At 36.5% G+C, this 23,636-nt stretch overlaps 1 protein-coding gene across 2 annotated transcripts; it reads right to left on the bottom strand.

Moving 5' to 3' along the window:
• Positions 1 to 1,103: 1,103 nt before the first annotated feature.
• LOC121382225 (nuclease EXOG, mitochondrial-like) lies at positions 1,104 to 22,814 on the bottom strand. 2 transcript variants are annotated; one of them, XM_041511751.1, is made up of 5 exons: positions 22,424 to 22,814; positions 17,932 to 18,093; positions 8,816 to 8,955; positions 3,077 to 3,268; positions 1,104 to 1,693 (listed from the first exon to the last, which is right to left on the bottom strand). In XM_041511751.1, the coding sequence occupies exons 1-5, from the start codon at positions 22,563 to 22,565 to the stop codon at positions 1,253 to 1,255; spliced, it is 1,077 nt and encodes a 358-aa protein (XP_041367685.1). In that variant the 5' UTR covers positions 22,566 to 22,814; the 3' UTR covers positions 1,104 to 1,252. The 2 variants fall into 2 exon arrangements, with proteins under 2 accessions (XP_041367685.1, XP_041367686.1); XM_041511752.1 differs by lacking the exon at positions 17,932 to 18,093.
• Between the last annotated feature and the right edge of the window lie 822 nt (positions 22,815 to 23,636).

The raw sequence follows: 23,636 nt of genomic DNA, 5'->3' as shown, positions 1-23,636 counted from the left end.
GCATGAGGTCGGCGATCAAAGTATAAATTGACCTAGTCCTGCGCTACCTTTATTCCTTTCTCGCTCCAGCCAGTGCACCACGACTGGTATATCAAAGGCCGTGGTAAGTGTTATCCTGTCTGTGGGATGGTGCATATAAAAGATCCCTTGCTGCTAATCGAAAAGAGTAGTCCATGAAGTGACGACAGCGGGTTTGTATACTAGTATAAACAGATTTTATGGCTATACCATCATGGGTTGTTTTTTTTCGTCTTGAAACAAATTTTATATAAAATTTTATATTGAAATTAGTTTCCGGCATACTTCGTAATTCACCCGAATTATTTTGTATACCCTCGGAATAATCCTGAATGTTTTCAAATTCTTTTCAAATCACTGGCATGATTTTGCAAGTAAGGTTTTGATTGGTCAAATGAAAAAGGTGAATTGGACATGAGCTCCAACGGGGTGCTGTTAGATCCACAGGTAATAATAATTAACCAGTGGAGCTAATTTTAATTAGATTGACTACCACCCCACACCCTTAAAGTGAATCAGAAAAAATTGGGGGTCAAGCTGCTCATTTCAGAGATAACGGGTAGCATCTATGACTACCCTAATTCCGCACCATACATGTTTCAAGCACAAGGCTACTTGACCCAGTGGTACTAGATGAAATAAAATTGCATATATATTTTGCCCAGATGAAACTATTTGTTTTTACAACCAACACACTCACATTTATCACCAATCACAGGACTTGTGTTGTTAATTTCTCTATCAAAAGTTGGGTGCACCTTGAACTTTGACCCAGCCGGAAGTTATTTGGTTTAGTACTACCTTTATTTGCATAGTCAGTCGGAACAAAGACTGCCCATCAGACTAGTGGTTACGTGTTTTAATTGTGAGCAGACGAATACTCCCTGTACTCCCTGAACATGCTTAAATACAGGTCACTTTTAGCAGTTCAGATTAAATTCAATCCATTTTGTAAATATTATTTTATGCCCAAAATATTTAATCAGCTCAATTGCCATAGATAAAATAATATCCTTTAACTATAATACAAATAAGTGTACAATAGTAAAAAAAAATAAAAAATCAATTTTACAAAAAAAATCAACTACATGTAACAACATAGTTTAAAAAATTGCACAAACATTTTTTTTTCTCCCAATTTGAAGCAACCAAATGATAAGTTCTACCTAAACAGACTTAGTTGTCAACTGACATATAAATCTTGAAAGTTAATAAGAGCACCTTAAAATTGTTCCTACAGTTCATTTTTTTTATTTTTTTTCTCGAGCTCTGTCCTTTTTCTCTTGTACAATTTAACCAAGAATTCATCAGGTTTTAGATTTTTCTCCTCTAATTCCTTCCATATCTTGTGCAGTTGATTAATATTCTTAACACCTTGTAACCGACGCCCAAAAACATACAGCTCAAACTGTTTGGCAGTCATCAGCTGACACTTCTCAATTTTACACAGATCTGCACGTTTTGCCGTTTGGTCCAATTTCGGAAGAAATGTAATTCCAGATTTTATCTCAAGATCTTCGAGTTTGACCTGAAAGTCTTTAAGATCGTAGTCATACCCTATTGGCTTGTTGGGTACTACAAACGCTCCAATCAGTGTCTGATTCGTGTTAGAGGTTTCTGCAACAATCACTTTATAAAGATGTGTTGGTACAGAGACTTGACTTTGTCCTATCACCTGTAAGAGAAAAATATAGCAATAATGAAAAACAAAAAACACAACAAAACCGTACAGCAAATAAAACCAGTATAAAATAATGGGTTTAAATTACATTCATCTTTTAAATTACATTCATCATGATCATCTGCTTCTTCTTGTTATTATTACTGACTAATAGTCTTTTAAACAAAATTTCTTGTTTAGAATGGGTGCTCTATACGGTAATTTAATTGTGAAGGCTTAATTAGTTAGACACATATTACAGGGGACAATATTTCAAAATCTTAGATAACCGAAAGTTAGTTCACGTGAGCTTTACTTAGGTAACTGATTGTTTGGTTATGTGAATATAGTTCTCCTAACCGATGAGTTAAGCTTACCTAATTCTAAAACACCTGAACTACGATTCTATGCTACATTAGTGGTTCAAAAACAAACTGATTTTCACTTTCATTACTGATATATGGTACTTTTTAATTTTAGAATGTAATTGTTCACCATGTAACCGATTGGCAGTTCTCGTAATTGGCTATTCTCGTGATTCTGAAGTTGTGTAACCGACACGCGAACAGAACAACGGTTCTCATGAAATATTGTGCCCTGTATTACATTGACAGCAAACTCAGGATAGTCCCTTTTAATAATACAATCAAATGGATACAGTTAATCCAAACTGACCTCAGGGCTTGAAACAGAACTAAAACACGGCCTGCTGGGTTTTTTAATAGAAGCTAGGCCAAAAGAATTATGTCCTGCTAAGAAAACAATATGTCTTGCTGGAAATTAAGACAACACAGGGTGAATGGAGTGTTTGGGATACAATGTAGAGTGAAAAATCAGGGCCTCTGAGATGTATTTTAGATAATTATAGAATTAAAATATTAATATAACAGAATTTTTAGCTAAATAGCAGATGAGATAATCGTACATACACCTGTCTCTTGAAAAATTATCTGTGATTTTTTGGATTATTTTTGTAGCAGGTGAATTTCTATTTTGAACTCTGGATCTAAAGACCTTAAGAATCATGGTGATCTTTGAAAAACATTTGAGCCAGGGCTCGAAACGGCCTGTGGCCAGGTTGCCAAATGCAACCAATGTCCTGTTTGGGCGACTTAAATATTAAAAAATAATGGCGTTAGTTGCCCAAATAATATTATTTGGGCGATCTTCTTTAGAGCTATAACATATGAGCCACTATTAATATTTGTATTGCATTATTTATTCCACATTAAAATGTTGCTCGTGGTTCATGGTTCGCTTACCTTAATTTGCCATCATCCATTAAACAATTTTGGGCCACGATATTTTTTGGGGAGTTTTGAGCCATGTGAGCACAATTAAATAAAATGTTTTAATTAAAGAGAATGAAGATCTTAATATTTAAAATTTAACTCTCACCGGGTATGTAACATAGAGCCGCCCATCTTCCTTGAAGTCTGGGAGCACCAGGGGGCCCGTGAACACTCTGACATCATTAAATATCTTTGCCAAATCGCGACAGTATATTTCAAATCGGTTCCAGAAGCCAGCATTATTTTTGTAATCTTGAGGAACAATGTTGGTGAGAAAAAACGTTTCATCCATAGATTTCTAAAAAAGATAAATATCTAACAATTTGAAAAATATCTGTATAAAAGGAAAGAAAGAAAGGGGAAAAAAAAAGAAAAGCTTTATTTAATGACACATTAAACATGTTTATTAACATACCTAGAGCACAATGATTCATTCATCATCCACTATTGGATAAAAAAAAAAAAATTTGATAATTCTGACATATTATAACCTTAGAAGAAACCAGCTACATTTTTTCATTAGCAGCAAGGGCTCTTTTGTATGCACTTTCCCACATACAGGACAGTACATACCATGATCTATGATATATACCAGTCTTTGGGAACTGGTTGGGACGGGGAGAAAAACCAAATCAGATAATGGTTCACTGAGGGGGTTTGATCCTGCAACCAAAGCACCTGAGGGGAGTGCTCTACCGACTGAGCGAGATCCCACTCCCTGTATGAAAGGAATCAATGAATGAATGTTTAACAACACCCCAGCACAAAAAATATATCATAACTGGCTATTGGGAGTCAGACCATGTATGAAAGGAGACAGATTCTTTTTAAAGGATGTTCATCATGTTGAAAACAGTAAATACAACTAATGGATTATTTTAAGTTCAAAACTGTAGAAAATTTGATTGTTACCTCTTTTTGTGAATCCTCACACCTCAAAACCTTTCTATGATTTGTGTTGCACAGGATGTCCATTATGTTTGATAGTAGGAATGAATGAATGAATGAATGAATGAATGAATGTTTAACGACACCCCAGGACGAAAAATACATCGGCTATTGGGTGTCAAACTATGGTAATGCAAGTAAATAAAGTGATGATCAACATCAATATAAAAATTCAAGACAAACAAAAACAGTGTAAAGAACTGTGCAAAAACACAAATATCACAGAATTTTACGGATACTGAATTTTACTCAAAACTTCAATTTTGTGCTGTATTGGCCATTCTGAAAGAGAATGTTACACCCCTGCACCACGGTGAAGTTACAGCACACGCAGGGGTTGATAGTAGGAAGCTATCTGATAAGGAAGGAAGGAAATGTTTTATTTATCAATACACTCAACACAATTTATTTACGGTTATATGGCATCAGACATATGGTTAAGGACCACAGATATTGAGAGAGAAAACCTGCTGTTGACACTTCATGGGCTACTATTTTCAATTAGCAGCAAGGGATCTTTATCAGACCTTGCTTTTTAAGGTGTGCGGGTGTGATCGTGCTCATACAGCGCACGTAATTTCAATCTGGCGAGTGTGAAAAATAACGCATGTTACACTTAACAGCACACGTAATTTTGTATATTGATTGCCACTATTTTACCGTATGTAGCTGATAGAAAGATCCATTTAATAATACCAGATTTTTTTTTTTTACGAGAATGGTAGCGTCCATGCAAGATTTTAATATATGACTGGTACTTATCTTTGCTATACAAATCGGAAAACACAGGTTTAATAGACATCTTCGAAGACATATCAATCCAATCAAAATTCTTTCCCTATTTAATTTATTATTAATTAGAAACAGTCCACTTTTGTAAGGTAATAGATCACAACGTCTGATAAGGATAACTCATTTATACAGTTCATATAGTTATGACAAAAAGAGAAATGGACTGATGTAAATAGTGGCTTCTGTAGCCTACACAAATGAACTTAATTGTCTCGATTAGTTCATAACTGTTAGCCTACAAAGCTTACGAAAATGGCAGTCATGCAATTTTATACTTTCTTTAAAAAATGTTTTTAGACGGAATAATAAAAAGAAGGAAAAGAAATGATAATAGGTATGTAGGAATAAGCCTACTGGGTAGGTATTTTTTTAACGTCTATAATTTTTCTTTTTTATCTTTAAAAAAAAATCAAATAAAACTTCATTTAAATATTTGTCTTTCAGCTAGTGGTTAATGAATGTGCATATGTTATTTAGATATGTATATATGTACACACTATAGTAACAGTAATCAATGATAATTTTCGACTCTTTAATTTGTTTTTCGTTTGTTAGAAAGTCACAGACCATGTGACTGGAACATGATTTGATGCGCAGTAGTCTGTGGCATACTGACCAATCAGAGCTATCGAGGTCAGATTATTTTTACTCTTGGAATTCTGCATGCACACGCTGGTCTACTTGACAACTTATTACGCATTGATCATGATGGTGTCTAAAATTATGGGTTTTTAAAAAAACCTTTTTTAATTATCTTTATTATGGCATCCCACGTTTGGAATAAAATCCTTTGAATGACAGAGTTTGTGTATTTTGTTATTAACAGTATTGGGGCCATTCTAGATCAGTGACGTAACGCTGTCAGAGCTGTTCTAACTTGTAGTGGTAGGTTAAATGACGTGTTACAAAATGTTTAGGGAGGGAGATTGGTTGCGTAATTGTTGAATTAAAAATGCCACGTGAATGTCAATGTCCCAACTAACACTATCAATTGAAGTAATTGTAGGCCCACATTTCACGAGTTATTATTTTTTTTAAATGTTTTAATAATATGAGTCAGTAGTGCACACCTGATATGCTTGGGTCGTAGTTCGTGAACCACCTCCTCGGAACCAGTGGGTTTTTTTCCCCATCCCAACTATCCTAATCATGTTCGTTGTACATCACAGTCAAATTCAAGACAAGTTGATTCCTACATATGTTTAGCTGCACGTTCATCAAACCATCTAACACTGAAAAGGTATATATATAATTGTGTGCATCAAATTATCTGAATAGTACATATGGTAATTAAACATTCAAATAGTCTGCATCAGTGTATACATGTCATAATTATATTTCTATAGTACTACTCCTGAAACTTTTTAATAAACTATAACTCCATTCCTGAAAGGGAAAAGAAGTCAGACTACACTAATGAACCAAACAACATAAAATTAGAAGAAAACATTATTGGTTTATTGGTTCATTTTTGCAACATATGTCTCTACATTTACATGTACCAATTACTAAATTAATAAATGCTTGATTTTCACTCGCCGTAGCATTTTGACGAGTGCGATTTTTCACTCGACTTTGTTTTTTAAAAGGCAAGGACTGCTTTATATGCACCATCCCACAGACAGGATAGTACATACCACAACCTTTGTTAACCAGTTCTGGAGCACTGACTGGAACGAGAAATAACACAATGGGGCCACTGATGGGGATCGATCCTAGACCAACCGTGCATCATGCGATAGCTTTACCATTGGGCTATGTCCTGCTCCTGTCGATAACACCTACTGAATGGCTCCAACGCTGTGATGCATATTATTGTAATATCAAAAATAGGTGTCAAAATGCATTGCCTTTCATCACTTGTTAAACACTGCAAAGTAAATGTGAAGGAAACCTTAACATGTTTAATCTACATTGGGCTTTAGATCACACTAACTTGGACACAACAGCATGGCTGTTAACAAAAGTAAAATGTTGTGAATGATATGTGGGATATGACACAGGAACCTTTTTAAAGTTATTAATAAGTGAAAAGGTAAAAATTTCCCGGGCTACGCCACTGAGAAATAGTCCTATTAGGCTGACATTTGCTGGGGTGTTCTTTCATAAGCTACGGCCCTAGTACGGGCATTTTTTTAAAGTTTGCATTATTGCATGATATTGTTTATTTAGGCTTGACCGCTAGCTGATGGACGGCAAATCAAATATTCAAATAGATTTACATCGGGTGGCCCTTGTGTTATTGCAAATTCATTATGGGAGGGAGAGGGGGTCGTTAAAAATTGAGGTAAAAGCCAATGTCTGATACTGCATTACGCTAATGTTGAATAGTACTTTGTTGATCTTTGTGTCATTTAACAATAAAAAATCTTGCAGTTTCAATACCCCTCTCCCCTTGTAACGTTTTGTGACCGTGTCATATTTTACCAATAAAATGGCAATGACTGGTTGCATTTTACTTTATGAATTAAAATTACGTTGCACAATAACCACCACCACAACCACCCCCCTCCCCTATTATGTTTTGTCACATCCCATAATTCCCACACTCCTTAGTGCACGTTGCGTAGTTCTCGAATGATCCCATTATTCAATCGTAAATAATAAAGAAGTAACATACCGTTTGTCGGTAAATGTTATATTTGACCGGATCAACTTTATTAAGTTTCAATATCTATAATATGCAATCTAATATCTCCCAGCAGAACTATTACATTTTAACAGTGTTCAAACTCGCACGTGCTGTTCATCATATGATGTGACATCGGGTACGGCCATTACTTTAAAGGTGGGTTTTTTTCACTTAATTTACAACTACTGTAGTAACGTTTTTTGTAGTTTTTTTAATTACAAAAAACATACCAAAAATCATTTAAAAAAAAAAAAAAAAAAAAAAAAAAAAAAATATTTGAGAAAAAAAAGTACGAAACATATGTACACACCTTTTTACAAAATAAGATCGTCTGCTTAAAATAGCACAGCAAATGATAGTGCAGGTGCACATTAAGTCAATACTTTACTTTCTACGTCCATTCGGACTATGTAAATAGCGGACTGGACGTGTTGCGATAGATCCCAAATATGTGTTAACGCAATTGGATGAATTAAAACAAAAAGTTGTATTCTTCTACCAAAACTGTATTATATCAGACAATGTAGGCATTATTACTAAAAACTACGGCACAACAGACTGTATCAAAACAGGCTAAAACTAATTTGCATATCCAGGTCAGACTTGTTCGTCACGTGTTCGTAATCGATCGGAAAACCAAAACGAAACTTGTTCGATGTCAGGATTTAAAAAAAATATACAATTAGCTAAATTTTAAAACATTTTTATGAGTTCAAGTATCCGCGATAAGAGCAACTTTGGGAATCTTTATTGGGAAACTGTTGGGTCATAATTGGGAAAAGGTTTGATATTGGATTGAGAATTTACGTTAGGGGAATGGGGCCGTTCATCGGCCCCAAAATGTATGGTAGATTATACCCATCCGATAGGTACCTAAAGGGGGGGTCAGTGGGGCAAAGAAAACGGCCGAAGTGATCGGGTTGACATTACGGAAACCGAAAACGGCCTAAGTGATTCTCATTTTAAAAAAATAAAAAGACTGAAAAAATAATTTCCACAATTTCTCTGACGACGGAAATCCATCTCACGACGGACAGTTAACAGCCATGCAACAGGTGTTTTGTGTGTTTTGAATGCACTGATGTCTTTGACGTTAATATTATTAACAGCTGGTAAAGAGATCTGGATAGTCAGAAATGCAAAGTTATTTTAATCTAATTACAGTTTAACATTTCAATGGTTTGAGATCTTATTTTGGGCTTACTTATTCTGGACACTGCATTTCTTGACTCAACTTTAATGTAATTTAGAGCCCTGAATCTACATTAATTACCTGTATGTATAAAGTTTGATTCAGAAGAATAGGACGACAAACTCCCTGCTAACTCAAGAATAATCTTTTAAGATTCAGAATCACATTATTATGAGTAACAGCAAAGGAGTCCTTTGTTTATTAAAAATAAAAAGTTAAATGCACAGGAAAAATCTTATTTCAGTTAAATTTCTAATTAATATGACAAACTGCTACCACACCTGATCATTCTTGTAATTTCCAGCTGGTGCCATGTGACCTCGGGACCAGCCACTTTTGAAGTAATCTTCATTTCTCGCTGAAAACTGTGCTGGGATGTCGGGATCCGGCTTAAATTTAGACTTTTTTCTGTTGGCATCACCTACAAGAGCACAATATTGATGTAAAGTAATTTTATAACGGATCAAATTTAAAACATACCGTAAATAATATTTCATGTAACCCAAAAGACTAGTAATATTAAAATGAAGGATTGGACAACAGATGTGTGTGCAGGAAATTTTGAAGGGGGAGCAGGGTTTCTGCCAGAGGGTAAAACGGGTAAAATGCCATCTCCCAAAAATATTATTTGGGTATGGTGCCATACCCAATTTTTATAGTAGATTTTTTTTTTTTTTAGTTGACCTATGATAAAATTAAAGCCTAACAGTAATATGATACATTTTATCAGAACATTTAATTTTATTTATAATATGCTCAGACACTATTTTCTCAAATATTTTCGCCATATGTGGAAGAATATTTTGGTTTTTATGCACGAATGACAGTGATGGTGACCAAGGAATTCATATCACAGATAGCTGGAAAACACATCCGAGAGATCCTAAATTCCATTTTTATTCTGGAGGATGTCCCCCAGGCGACTGTGGGTGCCTTCGACACTCACATTCTAAAAAATCAATTCCACAGTGCCATAACCAAAAATTTGAAAACAATTTACAGTATTGTGTTGGTTTATGCTTGCACTGATCATTTGAAAACAATTTACAGTATTGTGTTGGTTTATGCTTGCACTGATCATTTGAAAACAATTTACAGTATTGTGTTGGTTTATGCTTGCACTGATCATTTGAAAACAATTTACAGTATTGTGTTGGTTTATGCTTGCACTGATCATTTCAAAACAATTTACAGTATTGTGTTGGTTTATGTGTTTTAATCCTGCCATTACTAGTTTCTCAGGAAATTCTTATGAAATAACCCAAAGTTAGTTTAATTATTGTGCCGTGATGTACACACAAGCAATTAGTGTTCAAACAGACTGCAAACACTACCTGGCTGCCAGTGCAACGTTGATTTTCATCATTTCAAAAATAAAAAATAAAAGGAAGAAAGTTTTGGTTAACAACACCACTGGAGCACATTGTTTAATTAATCATTGGCGATTAGATGTCAAACATTTGGTAATTCTGACTCATAGTCATCAGAGGAAACCTACTACTGGTACATTTTTCCTAATGCAGAAAGAGATCTTTTATATACATGCAGGCCGTCAAGTGAGGTGGTGGGTCAAAAAAATAGGAAAATAGGAATTTTTGTTGCCTGAAAATAGGGTTAAAATAGGAATTTTGCCCACAAAATAGGAAGAAAATAGGAATTTTGTATAAAAGTAAACGTCCCAAAATAGAGAATATTGCAGGGGTCAAGTGAGTTAGCCATCTCAAAAAACTAAATATGGAAATAGAAAACCATAGAAAAGATACTAATACAGGAAAATAAGACAATGTGTATATCATAGGAATAAAATAGGCACTAATTATTGTTTTAAGAAGGTCTCCCAATACCCCTTATAGCCCTCCCGATCCACCACTTTTTATTCAGACAATGCAGTGGTTGAATTTGGTTTTTTGGAGTAAGACTTTTAAAAAGCAACACAATGCAGTATTCCTTTTATGCTATTGAATAATACAAGTTACAAGGTCAAATTTTAACTCTGAAATGACAGGGGTGTTGACTGAAAAAAGCACACAACAAGACATTGCTGACCCAGTGACACCATCAATAACAGCAGCAATGGCAGTGTGTGTGTGTGTGTATGTGATTGAATGTGGGTATGGACACTATTTTTAAAATTAGTTTTCTCTTGGTAGATCAACTGGATAATATAGCTGGATTTAGTAGCTGTGTTCTAACTGAATTGGTAAAAATATGTCAAATAATTATGATACTGCAGGTGTGCACATTTAATAGAATACTTGTTACGGTAAGCAAAGCACAACCTGCAAATGAGCACTGAAGTCCTACTTCCTTAGACACCATGCACCAGTATATCAGAGGTAACCCTAACAGCTTCAGCCTGACTTCATACAATTTAGACGTGATGAGAAATGTGGAAAATATAAGATAATTGCACAAACACCCACCACCCACCCAATTTAGCAGTTGTTATTGTTGTTGTTTTTCTTTCTAGTTTGAGCATTCAACAAGATCAGATATGACCAAAAAACAGAAACATATCCATAAATTCAGAAATTATATATAAGAGGACTTTATATTGCATTGTGAAAATTAATAACTGGAAGCCTGTAACCATGCATCCCATCTGTATATTCAGATTTCAATGACTATGCCACAGATATCACAATATGACTCATAGCAAGTCATCTGGAGCAAATGGTGTGAAGAGAAAAAATATGGTGTCGCTAAAAAACCCAAAAAATTCAAAATATGAAACTGGTCAAAAGTGAGAAAAAAAGGGGAAAAAATAGGAATTTTCATCAAAAAGAGGGCTAAATAGGGACTCATAAAAAAATATATGAATAAATAGGAAAAAGTAGGATACTTGACGGCCTGTATATTTTTCCACAGACAGGATAGCACATACCATGGCCTTTATCCAGTTGTGGTGCACTGGTTGGAACGAGAAAAAAACCCAATCAGCTGAATTGATCCACTGACGTGATTTGATCCTGCAACACAAGCAAGTGGGCATACTCGACGGACTGAGCTAAATCCCATCTCTAAAAGGAAGAAAGCTGTTATTAAACACATTGGTATCTACACATGTATGGTTTTAAGGCATTGGTCATATGGATACGGATCACATATAATGAGCTAAATCCCATCCCTAAAAGGAAGAAAGCTGTTATTAAACATATTGGTATCTACACATGTATGGTTTTAAGGCATTGGTCATATGGATACGGATCACATATAATGAGCTAAATCCCATCCCTAAAAGGAAGAAAGCTGTTATTAAACACATCGGTATCTACACATGTATGGTTTTAAGGCATTGGTCATATGGATACGGATCACATATAATGAGCTAAATCCCATCCCTAAAAGGAAGAAAGCTGTTATTAAACATATTGGTATCTACACATGTATGGTTTTAAGGCATTGGTCATATGGATACGGATCACATATAATGAGCTAAATCCCATCCCTAAAAGGAAGAAAGCTGTTATTAAACACATCGGTATCTACACATGTATGGTTTTAAGGCATTGGTCATATGGATACGGATCACACATATAATGAGCTAAATCCCATCCCTAAAAGGAAGAAAGCTGTTATTAAACACATCGGTATCTACACATGTATGGTTTTAAGGCATTGGTCATATGGATACGGATCACATATAATGAGCTAAATCCCATCCCTAAAAGGAAGAAAGCTGTTATTAAACACATCGGTATCTACACATGTATGGTTTTAAGGCATTGGTCATATGGATATGGATCACACATATAATGAGAGGAAACCTGGTGTTGAGTCCATGGGTTACTCTTTTCTATTAGCAGCAAGGGATCTTTCATATACCGTATATGATCATCCCACACTGATACACAGTCGGTCTAGGATCGATCCCATTTGATGGCCCATTGGGTTAATTCTCATTCCAACCAGTGCATCATGACTGGTATATCAAAGGCTGTGGTATGTGATACCCTGTCAGAGTCTATAGGATGGTGCATATAAATGACCACTTGCTAGTAATGGAAACAATAGCAGGTTTTCTCTCAAACTGTAAGTAAAAAATCTCAAATGTTGATGATTAATAAATAAATGTGCTCTAGTGGTGCTATTAAACAAAACAAACTTTAACTTTGATCATCCCACAGACAGGATTGTATATACATATGCCATGGCCTTAGTTACACTAGTTGTGGAACACTGGATCAGACAGGATTGTATATACATATGCCATGGCCTTAGTTACACTAGTTGTGGAGCACTGGATCAGACAGGATTGTATATACATATGCCATGGCCTTAGTTACACTAGTTGTGGAACACTGGATCAGACAGGATTGTATATACACATGCCATGGCCTTAGTTACACTAGTTGTGGAACACTGGATCAGACAGGATTGTATATACACATGCCATGGCCTTAGTTACACTAGTTGTGGAACACTGGATCAGACAGGATTGTATATACACATGCCATGGCCTTAGTTACACTAGTTGTGGAACACTGGATCAGACAGGATTGTATATACATCTGCCATGGCCTTAGTTACACTAGTTGTGGAACACTGGATCAGACAGGATTGTATATACATGTGCCATGGCCTTAGTTACACTAGTTGTGGAACACTGGATCAGACAGGATTGTATATACATGTGTCATGGCCTTAGTTACACTAGTTGTGGAACACTGGATCAGACAGGATTGTATATACATATGCCATGGCCTTAGTTACACTGGAACACTGGATCAGACAGGATTGTATATACATATGCCATGGCCTTAGTTACACTAGTTGTGGAACACTGGATCAGACAGGATTGTATATACATGTGTCATGGCCTTAGTTACACTAGTTGTGGAACACTGGATCAGACAGGATTGTATATATACATGTGTCATGGCCTTAGTTACACTAGTTGTGGAACACTGGATCAGACAGGATTGTATATACATGTGCCATGGCCTTAGTTACACTAGTTGTGGAACACTGGATCAGACAGGATTGTATATACATCTGCTAGGGCCTTAGTTATACTAGTTGTGGAACACTGGATCAGACAGGATTGTATATACATATGCCATGGCCTTAGTTACACTAGTTGTGGAACACTGGATCAGACAGGATTGTATATACATATGTCATGGCCTTAGTTACACTAGTTGTGGAACACTGGATCAGACAGGATTGTATATACATATGCCATGGCCTTAGTTACACTAGTTGTGGAACACTGGATCAGACAGGATTGTATATACATATGCATGGGCCTTAGTTACACTAGTTGTGGAACACTGGATCAGACAGGATTGTATATACATATGCCATGGCCTTAGTTACATTAGTTGTGGAACACTGGATCAGACAGGATTGTATATACATATGTCATGGCCTTAGTTACACTAGTTGTGGAACACTGGATCAGACAGGATTGTATATACATATGCCATGGCCTTAGTTACACTGGAACACTGGATCAGACAGGATTGTATATACATATACCATGGCCTTAGTTACACTAGTTGTGGAACACTGGATCAGACAGGATTGTATATACATATGCCATGGCCTTAGTTACACTAGTTGTGGAACACTGGATCAGGGTTCGAACTTAAGAATTTGTCTCACACTGCACTTAGGGGCAGGACGTAGCCCAGTGGTAAAGTTCTTGCTCGATACACAGTCGCGCTGGGATCAATCCCTACCAGTGGGCCCATTAAGCTATTTCTCATTCCAGCCAGTGCGCCACGAATGGCATATCAAAGGTGTTGGGATGGTGCATACAAAAGATCCGTTGCTGCTAATCGAAAAGAGTAGCTCATGAAGTGGCGACAGCTGGTTTCCTCTCTTAATATCTGTGTGGTCCTTAACCATATGTCTGATGCCATATAACCGTCAATAAAATATACATTTCCTTCCATTCTTCCTTCCCACTGCATTTTTTAAAAGAATTGCCATGGGTGAAACAGCCCACCGACAGCAATTTATAGTCTGCCTATGGCAATTTGACATTGCAGCAAATACACATGACTAAAAGGTTATTTTGCTGTATGTAGACATTTCAAATGTGCACATGTTAAATATTGGCAGATAATGTACACCAGGTGAATAAATTTTGCATTTGTTGAGGAGCTTTACCGGTGCCGTCGTTAAGTTCGAGCACTGCTGGCTGGAATAAGAAATAACCCAATGGACCCACGTGAGGGCTTCATCCAAGATCGATCAGGCTGGCGAGCACTTTACCATAAATTACCATTATAGTTTTTTCATACTATAAAATTTACTACAAGTTATTTATTTTACACAAAAACTGTATTATTTTGTTATTTCCAAAACACTTTAAATTCCTTTCACTTCAAACCAAACTGAAACTACTTACAATTTTTTTTTTTATAGAATGATGGGATGGACTATAGGTTAAAAGTTAGTTTTGTTTAGTGACACCACTAGAACACATCAATTTATGAATCACCGGCTACTGGATGTCAAGCATGATAATTCTGATATATAGTCTTAGAATAAACATACAACATTTTTTTTCATTAGCAGCAAGGGATCCTTTAGGCAGGGAATATTTAGCTTTTATAATTTTTACTAATGACAGTTGGTGATTAGTTAAAAATTGAGTAGCAACTATTATTAAACATTTTAGAATTGTGTAGTAATCTCTGAAACTTGCATAGAAAATTGTGACGTGATACCGAGCAAAATGTTCCCTGTTATATTTCCTTTTCCACAGATTGTCAGGTACATGTGTTGTGGGGCACTGGTTGGGACGGGAAAAACCCAGTCAGAGAATAACCACTAGGATACATCATGCACTCTCCATGTCAAGTCAGTCGGTATTCAGTTTTAAAAACTTTCACAGGGCTTGAACTTAACGATGGCACCAACGGCAATTGCCTTCGTTGAGATATAAATTGCCGTGACTTGGGAAAATCACTGATGACACTTTTGTGGCACTGGATAAAATTAGTGTAAAACTCCTCAACAACAGCAAAATGAATATATCTGGTGTATACATGTACTATAGGTATGCCAGTATTTAACATAAATTTGTATATTTGAAAATGTATGTAGGCAGGCTAAAAACTGCCATCAGTGGGCCGTTTCACAGATGGCAATTTAAAAACAAATTATCCAGTAGATTTCAAATTCTTGAGTTCGAGCCCTGCTTTCAGTGGATGAATAGAGGATACTCCCCAAGTGTCTTGTGATGTATAGAGGATACTCCCCAAGTGTCTTGTGATACACAGAGGATACTCCCCGAGTGTCTTGTGATACACAGAGGATACTCCCCAAGTGTCTTGTGATACACAGAGGATACTCACCGAGTGTCTTGTGATACAGAGGATACTCCCCGAGTGTCTTGTGATACACAGGATACTCCCCGAGTGTCTTGTGATACACAGAGGATACTCACCGAGTGTCTTGTGATACACAGAGGATACTCCCCGAGTGTCTTGTGATATATAGAGGATACTCCCCGAGTGTCTTGTGATGTATAGAGGATACTCCCCGAGTGTCTTGTGATGTATAGAGGATACTCCCCGAGTGTCTTGTGATACACAGAGGATACTCCCCGAGTGTCTTGTGATACACAGAGGATACTCCCCGAGTGTCGTGTGATGTATAGAGGATACTCCCCGAGTGTCTTGTGATGTATAGAGGATACTCCCCGAGTGTCTTGTGATATATAGAGGATACTCCCCCGAGTGTCTTGTGATATATAGAGGATACTCCCCGAGTGTCTTGTGATACACAGAGGATACTCCCCCGAGTGTCTTGTGATACATAGAGGATACTCCCCGAGTGTCTTGTGATACACAGAGGATACTCCCTGAGTGTCTTGTGATATATAGAGGATACTCCCCGAGTGTCTTGTGATGTATAAAGGATACTCCCCGAGTGTCTTGTGATATATAGAGGATACTCCCCGAGTGTCTTGTGATGTATAGAGGATACTCCCCGAGTGTCTTGTGATATATAGAGGATACTCACCAAGTGTCTTGTGATTTATAGAGGATACTCCCCGAGTGTCTTGTGATATATAGAGGATACTCCCCAAGTGTCTTGTGATATATAGAGGATACTCCCCGAGTGTCTTGTGATATATAGAGGATACTCCCCGAGTGTCTTGTGATATATAGAGGATACTCCCCGAGTGTCGTGTGATGTATAGAGGATACTCCCCGAGTGTCTTGTGATATATAGAGGATACTCCCCGAGTGTCTTGTGATGTATAGAGGATATTCCCCAAGTGTCTTGTGATAAATAGAGGATACTCCCCAAGTGTCTTGTGATGTATAGAGGATACTCCCCGAGTGTCTTGTGATATATAGAGGATACTCCCCAAGTGTCTTGTGATGTATAGAGGATACTCCCCGAGTGTCTTGTGATATATAGAGGATACTCCCCGAGTGTCTTGTGATGTATAGAGAATACTCCCCGAGTGTCTTGTGATATATAGAGGATACTCCCCGAGTGTCTTGTGATATATAGAGGATACTCCCCAAGTGTCTTGTGATATATAGAGGATACTCCCCGAGTGTCTTGTGATATATAGAGGATACTCCCCGAGTGTCGTGTGATGTATAGAGGATACTCCCCGAGTGTCTTGTGATATATAGAGGATACTCCCCGAGTGTCTTGTGATGTATAGAGGATACTCCCTGAGTGTCTTGTGATAAATAGAGGATACTCCCCAAGTGTCGTGTGATGTATAGCGGATACTCCCCAAGTGTCGTGTGATGTATAGAGGATACTCCCCAAGTGTCTTGTGATGTAGAGGATACTCCCAGAGTGTCTTGTGATATATAGAGGATACTCCCCAAGTGTCTTGTGATATATAGAGGATATTCCCCCCGAGTGTCTTGTGACATATAAAGGATACTGCCCGAGTGTCTTGTGATATATAGAGGATATTCCCCCGAGTATCTTGTGATATATAAAGGATACTGCCCGAGAGTCTTGTGATATACGGAGGATACTCCCAGAATGTCTAGAGGATACTCCCCGAGTGTCTTGTGATATACAGAGAATACTCCCCCGAATGTCTTGTGATATTAAATCTGAGGCTTGCAGAGGATTTTTTATACTTTTATCAATAAGTGCTGATATATTATGATATCACAAGACACGAGGGGGTTATTCTTTTTGTCATCCATTATCATTCTTTTCATTTGCGACAATTGTAAACAATGTCAGTAATGTTGGTTGAATGTCACTATATTTGGTACCGGTATGCAGAATGACAGTGGGGTGACATCACTAATGATAGGTTTAGCGCTGAAACATACACAGTGACAAAAAAAGAAGCAACATCTCCTAGGAGAATATCACAGGACATATCGCAAATTATAGTGCAAGCGATATCTCCTACCTGTAAATGCCTTTAATGGATGATAAATATACAAACCATTCAGATTTCTGGGTGTAATATGTTCTGCAACCCAGACAGGTGTCTTCTTCAAACGATCATATGCCAAAACATGGTCATTATAGTAAATAAGCCTTGGCCCATACTCTGGAATTCCATATTTTAAAATCCCACGGGGTTTTTCTAGTAGTCTTACATCTTCTGTGAAAAAAGGAAAAGAAAAGAGTAGACAATTTAGATGACTCAGGGCTCTGAATGAGTAAAACATTTTGCCAAATTATCTTATAAAATGCTAAATCACAGTTATTTTCCAACAAAATACCATTTATTACATGAAATTTGTTCGCAGAATTAAAATAAAATTCCCTAATAGTTCCTAAATTTTGCAATTGGCGAATTTTGCAAGTGGCAGAGCAGCCCTGTTCAGACTACTACTCAGACGTCTGACAATTAACAATCGGAATAACCCATTGACATGAATGGACAATGCAAAAACAAATTCAGGTAACCCTTTTCTTTTTAATGTAACCCATCACTATCATGTTTACTTGCCAATAGATGTGTTAACATTTAATGTGCAAACACAAAGAGCAGGCTTTCTGTCAGAAAATAATTTAAGGGTACATAATAAAAACAAAGTAGAAAATAACACTACAGGAAGAAACCTGCCAGCACATACATATTTAACTGGAACATTATTAAAAGAGGGTGCTGTGGGATTTCTTTCTGTAGTGTGTGTATTAGTAATTAATATGTCAAATATTTGTTATGAGCAAACTCTGAAATGATCAATGCAACTTTACGTATTTAACGTCACGTCAAACATAGGATTGTTGTTGTACATTAGAGCGGGAATCTTTGACTACCGTTTGGTAGACACAGAATGCACAGTTGTGATATATACAGTTTCTCTGGCCATAACGAGTATCATAACTGTCCATATGTCTGTCTTGCTCGCTTATGGTCAGAGTACTCAGAATATTCTATCACAGGCAAACTACACACTATTCTAAACCCTCTATTCACCATATTTTTTCTTAGCAGGACTGTCATGGACATATTTCTTTTGGTCTGCTAATTTAAAAGATAACAGCCGGGCATATTTTACTTCCATTTTGAAGCCCTGTATATTATATATGGGGCAAGATCAAGCTAAATGCCACATTTGAGAAAATAAATTATTTGTGAATTCATTAACTTGTGTGGTATGATCAATTTATGTCAAGTTTCCAAAACTGTTTACAGTTCTTAGATACTTAGTTAATTATGTCCATTTTAGAAAATCATATAATATTATTCTTTTAGACTTCAACAAGAGTAAATTTTTATCAAAAAATGTATACGTTTTTTTTAAACCGTACTAGACAGTAAAAAATTATCTAGAAGACATATTAAACAACTTTAAAGGAGAGAACAATTAAGGCATTTGGCCTGGTATGCATATTCAACAATATATAATGCACATTATTGCTTAATATCAACACGTATAATCGTATAGTTAATTAATAAAACGGTTAACTGTGACGGCTATTATATATAACGGGTGCAGCCATGAGCGTATGGGGACTCTTTGATTTAGAGGGGCTGGAGGGGTTGATTTGCCCGAAATTTTACCCAGATAAAAACTGCCCGAATTTTCCCCACTGTTTTTCCCTAATTTGGGGGGGGGGGGGGGGGGGGGCAGCCATTTTGTACCATCTCTGTAAGTACGCCCTCTGGCGAGCTGGTGGTTATGTAATACTTAACGCGTAACATCAGGAATGAGGCTTAGAACTAGAGAAACACAATCTACCTGGTTTTTGCGGGATGATAAATAGTCATACATTGCAATGTTCTCTAATAATACACATCCCAGTAAGCCAGCAATAAGTATATCCAGCACTATATATATTATTTTTCAATACAAAATAAAATACCATTGTCAAAGTCGCTACACAACAAGTCGAAACAATTAACAATGTTTTGCCCATGCATTAACCTACGTACTGAAATGATACACGGAGTGTTTTCTTAGTTAATTGGTCTATGCTGTTAGTTGCTTCTACCTGTGATTCCTGATTGGCAGGTGTGTATTTGATTGGTAACCAGATGAGCCAATTAATTGAAGCTGTCTAGACACAAAAGTACATACCGGTATTCTGGAATATTACCTGTCACCACTAAAATTGTAATGGACATGGTTTATTACTGTAAATAGTTCTGTAAAACTATTGATTAAAGCCGCACACCCTAGTTCCATCCAGCGAAAATAAATTATAATTTGGTTAATCTACAAACCTGTAACACACATAGATCACGTTTTTATCAAATGGAGTGAAAAAGCAGGTTTTATATCAATAAATACCATGGGAATCCCCATGTCCCAATTGCTTGAAATAATTCTGAAAGTTAGAATTCTGATGTCACCGGTAGATGTCGCTCAAAGCACAACAATGCCTACGTCACGACAAATTTCACAGACTTGGGGTGCGTTCCTTTCACCTCTCCTGGACATGTTCCAACTGTTCTGTCCTGGTTGTATCCCCTCTCCAGATATCGTAAGACTTAGCAAAATTATTGGTTTTAAGGGTTTGTAACGTTTTGTATTGAGACACTTACTTGTCTGAACTTTATTGTTACTGAAAATGTTCATGAACTGTGAAGAAAAATCTCACAACTGAACAACAAGCAAACGACAACAAATCGGATGTTGATTGCGCGAACCGTGCACGAGAAAACAAATCGAACCAAAATGATAACGGTCATGTGGTATACCAACATCTGTGAAGTTTACACAGGAAGATTCCCTCTAAAAATAGATTGGACCTCGCTTGCTTAACGGTTTTTTCTCGAATGAGCGCGGCTTTTTAAGAAATACAAAAAATGCATTTCGTGGTTTTACAAACATCAGGATTACCAAAAAGCACTTCAGGTGAATGGACATGTGTATTCTAAATAATAAAATGTAAGTAAAGTGCAATTTTATTTGTGAAAAAATGGGTTTAATAGCGAAAAACAACACCATAATGGTTAACAACTAGCCGTAACTAGGGTGAGTCCCTTTAAGTAGACTTTTCCATCTAAAACCACAGAACTGAACAATTACGTAGTCCCAAAGAAAAGAAAATTATCACTTGGGTATCGTGGGTTGTCGTTTTTGCTCCAACGTAGCATATCAATAGGCCTAATAGTGTACATTTTTCCTTTGGATTATTAAACAGAGAAAAATACTATAACCCCATTTTGTTCCATTAATGCAACTTGAAATATATTCAGTTAAATAGTTTATTATATTATTACGTCATTTATGCTGTTTTACAAGTCAGGTTGATCAAAGAGAAGCACCTTGTCGAAAATTACTGCTTTTGTTTACACTGTACATACAGGAGATGGTCAGGAGCTGACGTCACTTCGCCCCGAGCTATCCCACCGTATGTCACAAAAACGAAACAAAATGGCTGCCCCCAGTTATCAGGAATAATCATGGTTTTTTATTAACTCTAAAATTACGCGTTTTTCATTTGCTAAAGTGTCAGTATGTGTTGGTGGTCTGGGTATGCATCTTTCCAACACATAAGGCTCTTGTTTGAGTTGACCCTACCTTTAACTTGTAAAACATACTATACTTTAATACATATTTAGCTAAATGTTTTTACTTTTAAATATTATAAGTAATTAGTACATATGATCAATTAATAGCTTAGAAATATTAATAAGTTATAAAAAAAATATTAATGTTTAATTATATAAATTTAGTCACTGTGACTAATTAAAAACTTGTCCTTCCATTACCGGTAACGCGGATGGACATTTGTGCCATTGTACATTAAAACAGTTTGTGTGTTAAAACCAACTTGAAAAACATCATACGTATTATATATGTATTTTGATTGAATGAACTAAAATGGTTTATTTAACATCAATTTCTGCAATTCACAAACACTGCAAGTCTTTAGATATATCACCATACAGAGTTAGGTATTATAGAGCCCTACTAATTTGAGCAATAAAATGGGATTTGTCACCTAATCACTTTGTATCAGTCTTATCAAAAGGATGTGTATCTCTACATCTGGCAGACTAAGAGTAATTAATTTACTTCACACATTAGTGCGAATTAAAAGCCCAAGTGAAAATGGGGGCAATTGTAATAACTGAAATTTTAAACAGCAACATGAAAGATATTTTTTAGCTTTGTATTTGCTTGATACACATATTCATTTTTATAAGCCCAATAATTGCATTAGACTATTCTACAGTCAAAATATCTATTGTTTGTTCAGGAAAGTAAAGATGATACAGAGAACACCAAAAGGAAAAACTAGGGTTATCATGTTTTACAAAAGCACAATTAAAATGTTTTCATTTATTCACCAGTTATCTCCAGATACATACCCGGTACATGTTTTTTGGTAGTTCATGATACTGAACAAATAAGTGCGACTGATGTGTTTATTCAAGTTAACCATCCAGCTTTAATATCCTCAACATACACATACAAATAGTATACATGAAACTTAAATTTGCCATATGGATCAGAAAAACATAATACCTAAATATGGAACACTTTCTTTCATCCGGATTCGTGAATAATCAGGGATGTCTTCGTCTTTAGATATAAAAACGAAAGTATAAACTGCGTAACACGTCACAGAGGCAACAGCGCCAGATACAAATCCTCTTACAAAAGTCATCCTACTTTCACTTGACTACTAGAACTTCCCAAGTTGTTCAAGGGAGATAATTTGTTATCACAACGGGATTTTTGGTTTACTTTTTTACTCCTTCTTTGGCATCACTACAAACAAAAATTACTTTTGAATATTAGTCAGTCCTTGTGTCCTTTGTATAATATACACGTAGATGTACTAATTATATCACAAAACTTATAAAACAAACGTCGACGTATGAATTTTAAGCGCTGTTTGAAAAACTATATCGTATTTTCCTCCTTTTTCTTAGAGGCCCAAAAGAATGGTGTGTAAAAAGAGGCGAAGAAAGTTAGTTTGTTTTGTTTATCGACACCAATAGAGCACGTATATTTATAAGTCATTGGCTATTGGATGTCAGACATTTGGTCATTTTTGATAAGTAGTCTTAGACAAAATCCACCACATATTGACATAAGCAGCATGGTATCTTTTGTATGCACGTTCCCGCAGACAGGACAGCACACATCATGACTTGATATATACTCCTTGCTCACGATATCGCGGGTTCCACGATATCGCGGCATTTACATTTTTGCGGTTTAACACGCGCAACGCCCCCTAGTGGCACGTTTATTATTAGAAATGTGATGACAGACAACACATTGTTTTGCACGTTAACAAACTTGAAGAAATGTCAAAATTGTGGGTACGTATTCATAGTTTTACTGTTTAGTCATAAAATAACAGTGTGCTATTTTACTGCTTATGAACAGCCCGAGTACTCTGACTGTAAGAGAGTGTGACGGAACATGCTCTTATCTTTTCACCTGTGGCGATGTTAATTGTTTTAGAGGGCCGTGTGCAGCTTGGTTACGTAATACCCCCGCGCGACGGTGGTAGTCCTGCGTCCCAATACACACCCAGATCAGTTGTGGAGGCCATGTGGAGAGTGGTTACATAATACCTCCGCGCGACCATGATATCTCTGGCAAACTAGGCGTCGATCAGTCTAGGCCTCTAAGAAAATATACCGTCTCTGGGAGTTGTGGAAATATACACATCATAAGATTCGGTCCCGCGGACTGTCTCCGGACCAGTCTGGGATTTTATAAT

The sequence above is a fragment of the Gigantopelta aegis genome, chromosome 9, assembly GCF_016097555.1.
Source record: "Gigantopelta aegis isolate Gae_Host chromosome 9, Gae_host_genome, whole genome shotgun sequence".
Lineage (NCBI taxonomy): Eukaryota > Metazoa > Mollusca > Gastropoda > Neomphalida > Peltospiridae > Gigantopelta > Gigantopelta aegis.
This window is presented reverse-complemented; position numbering and strand designations above follow the sequence as displayed.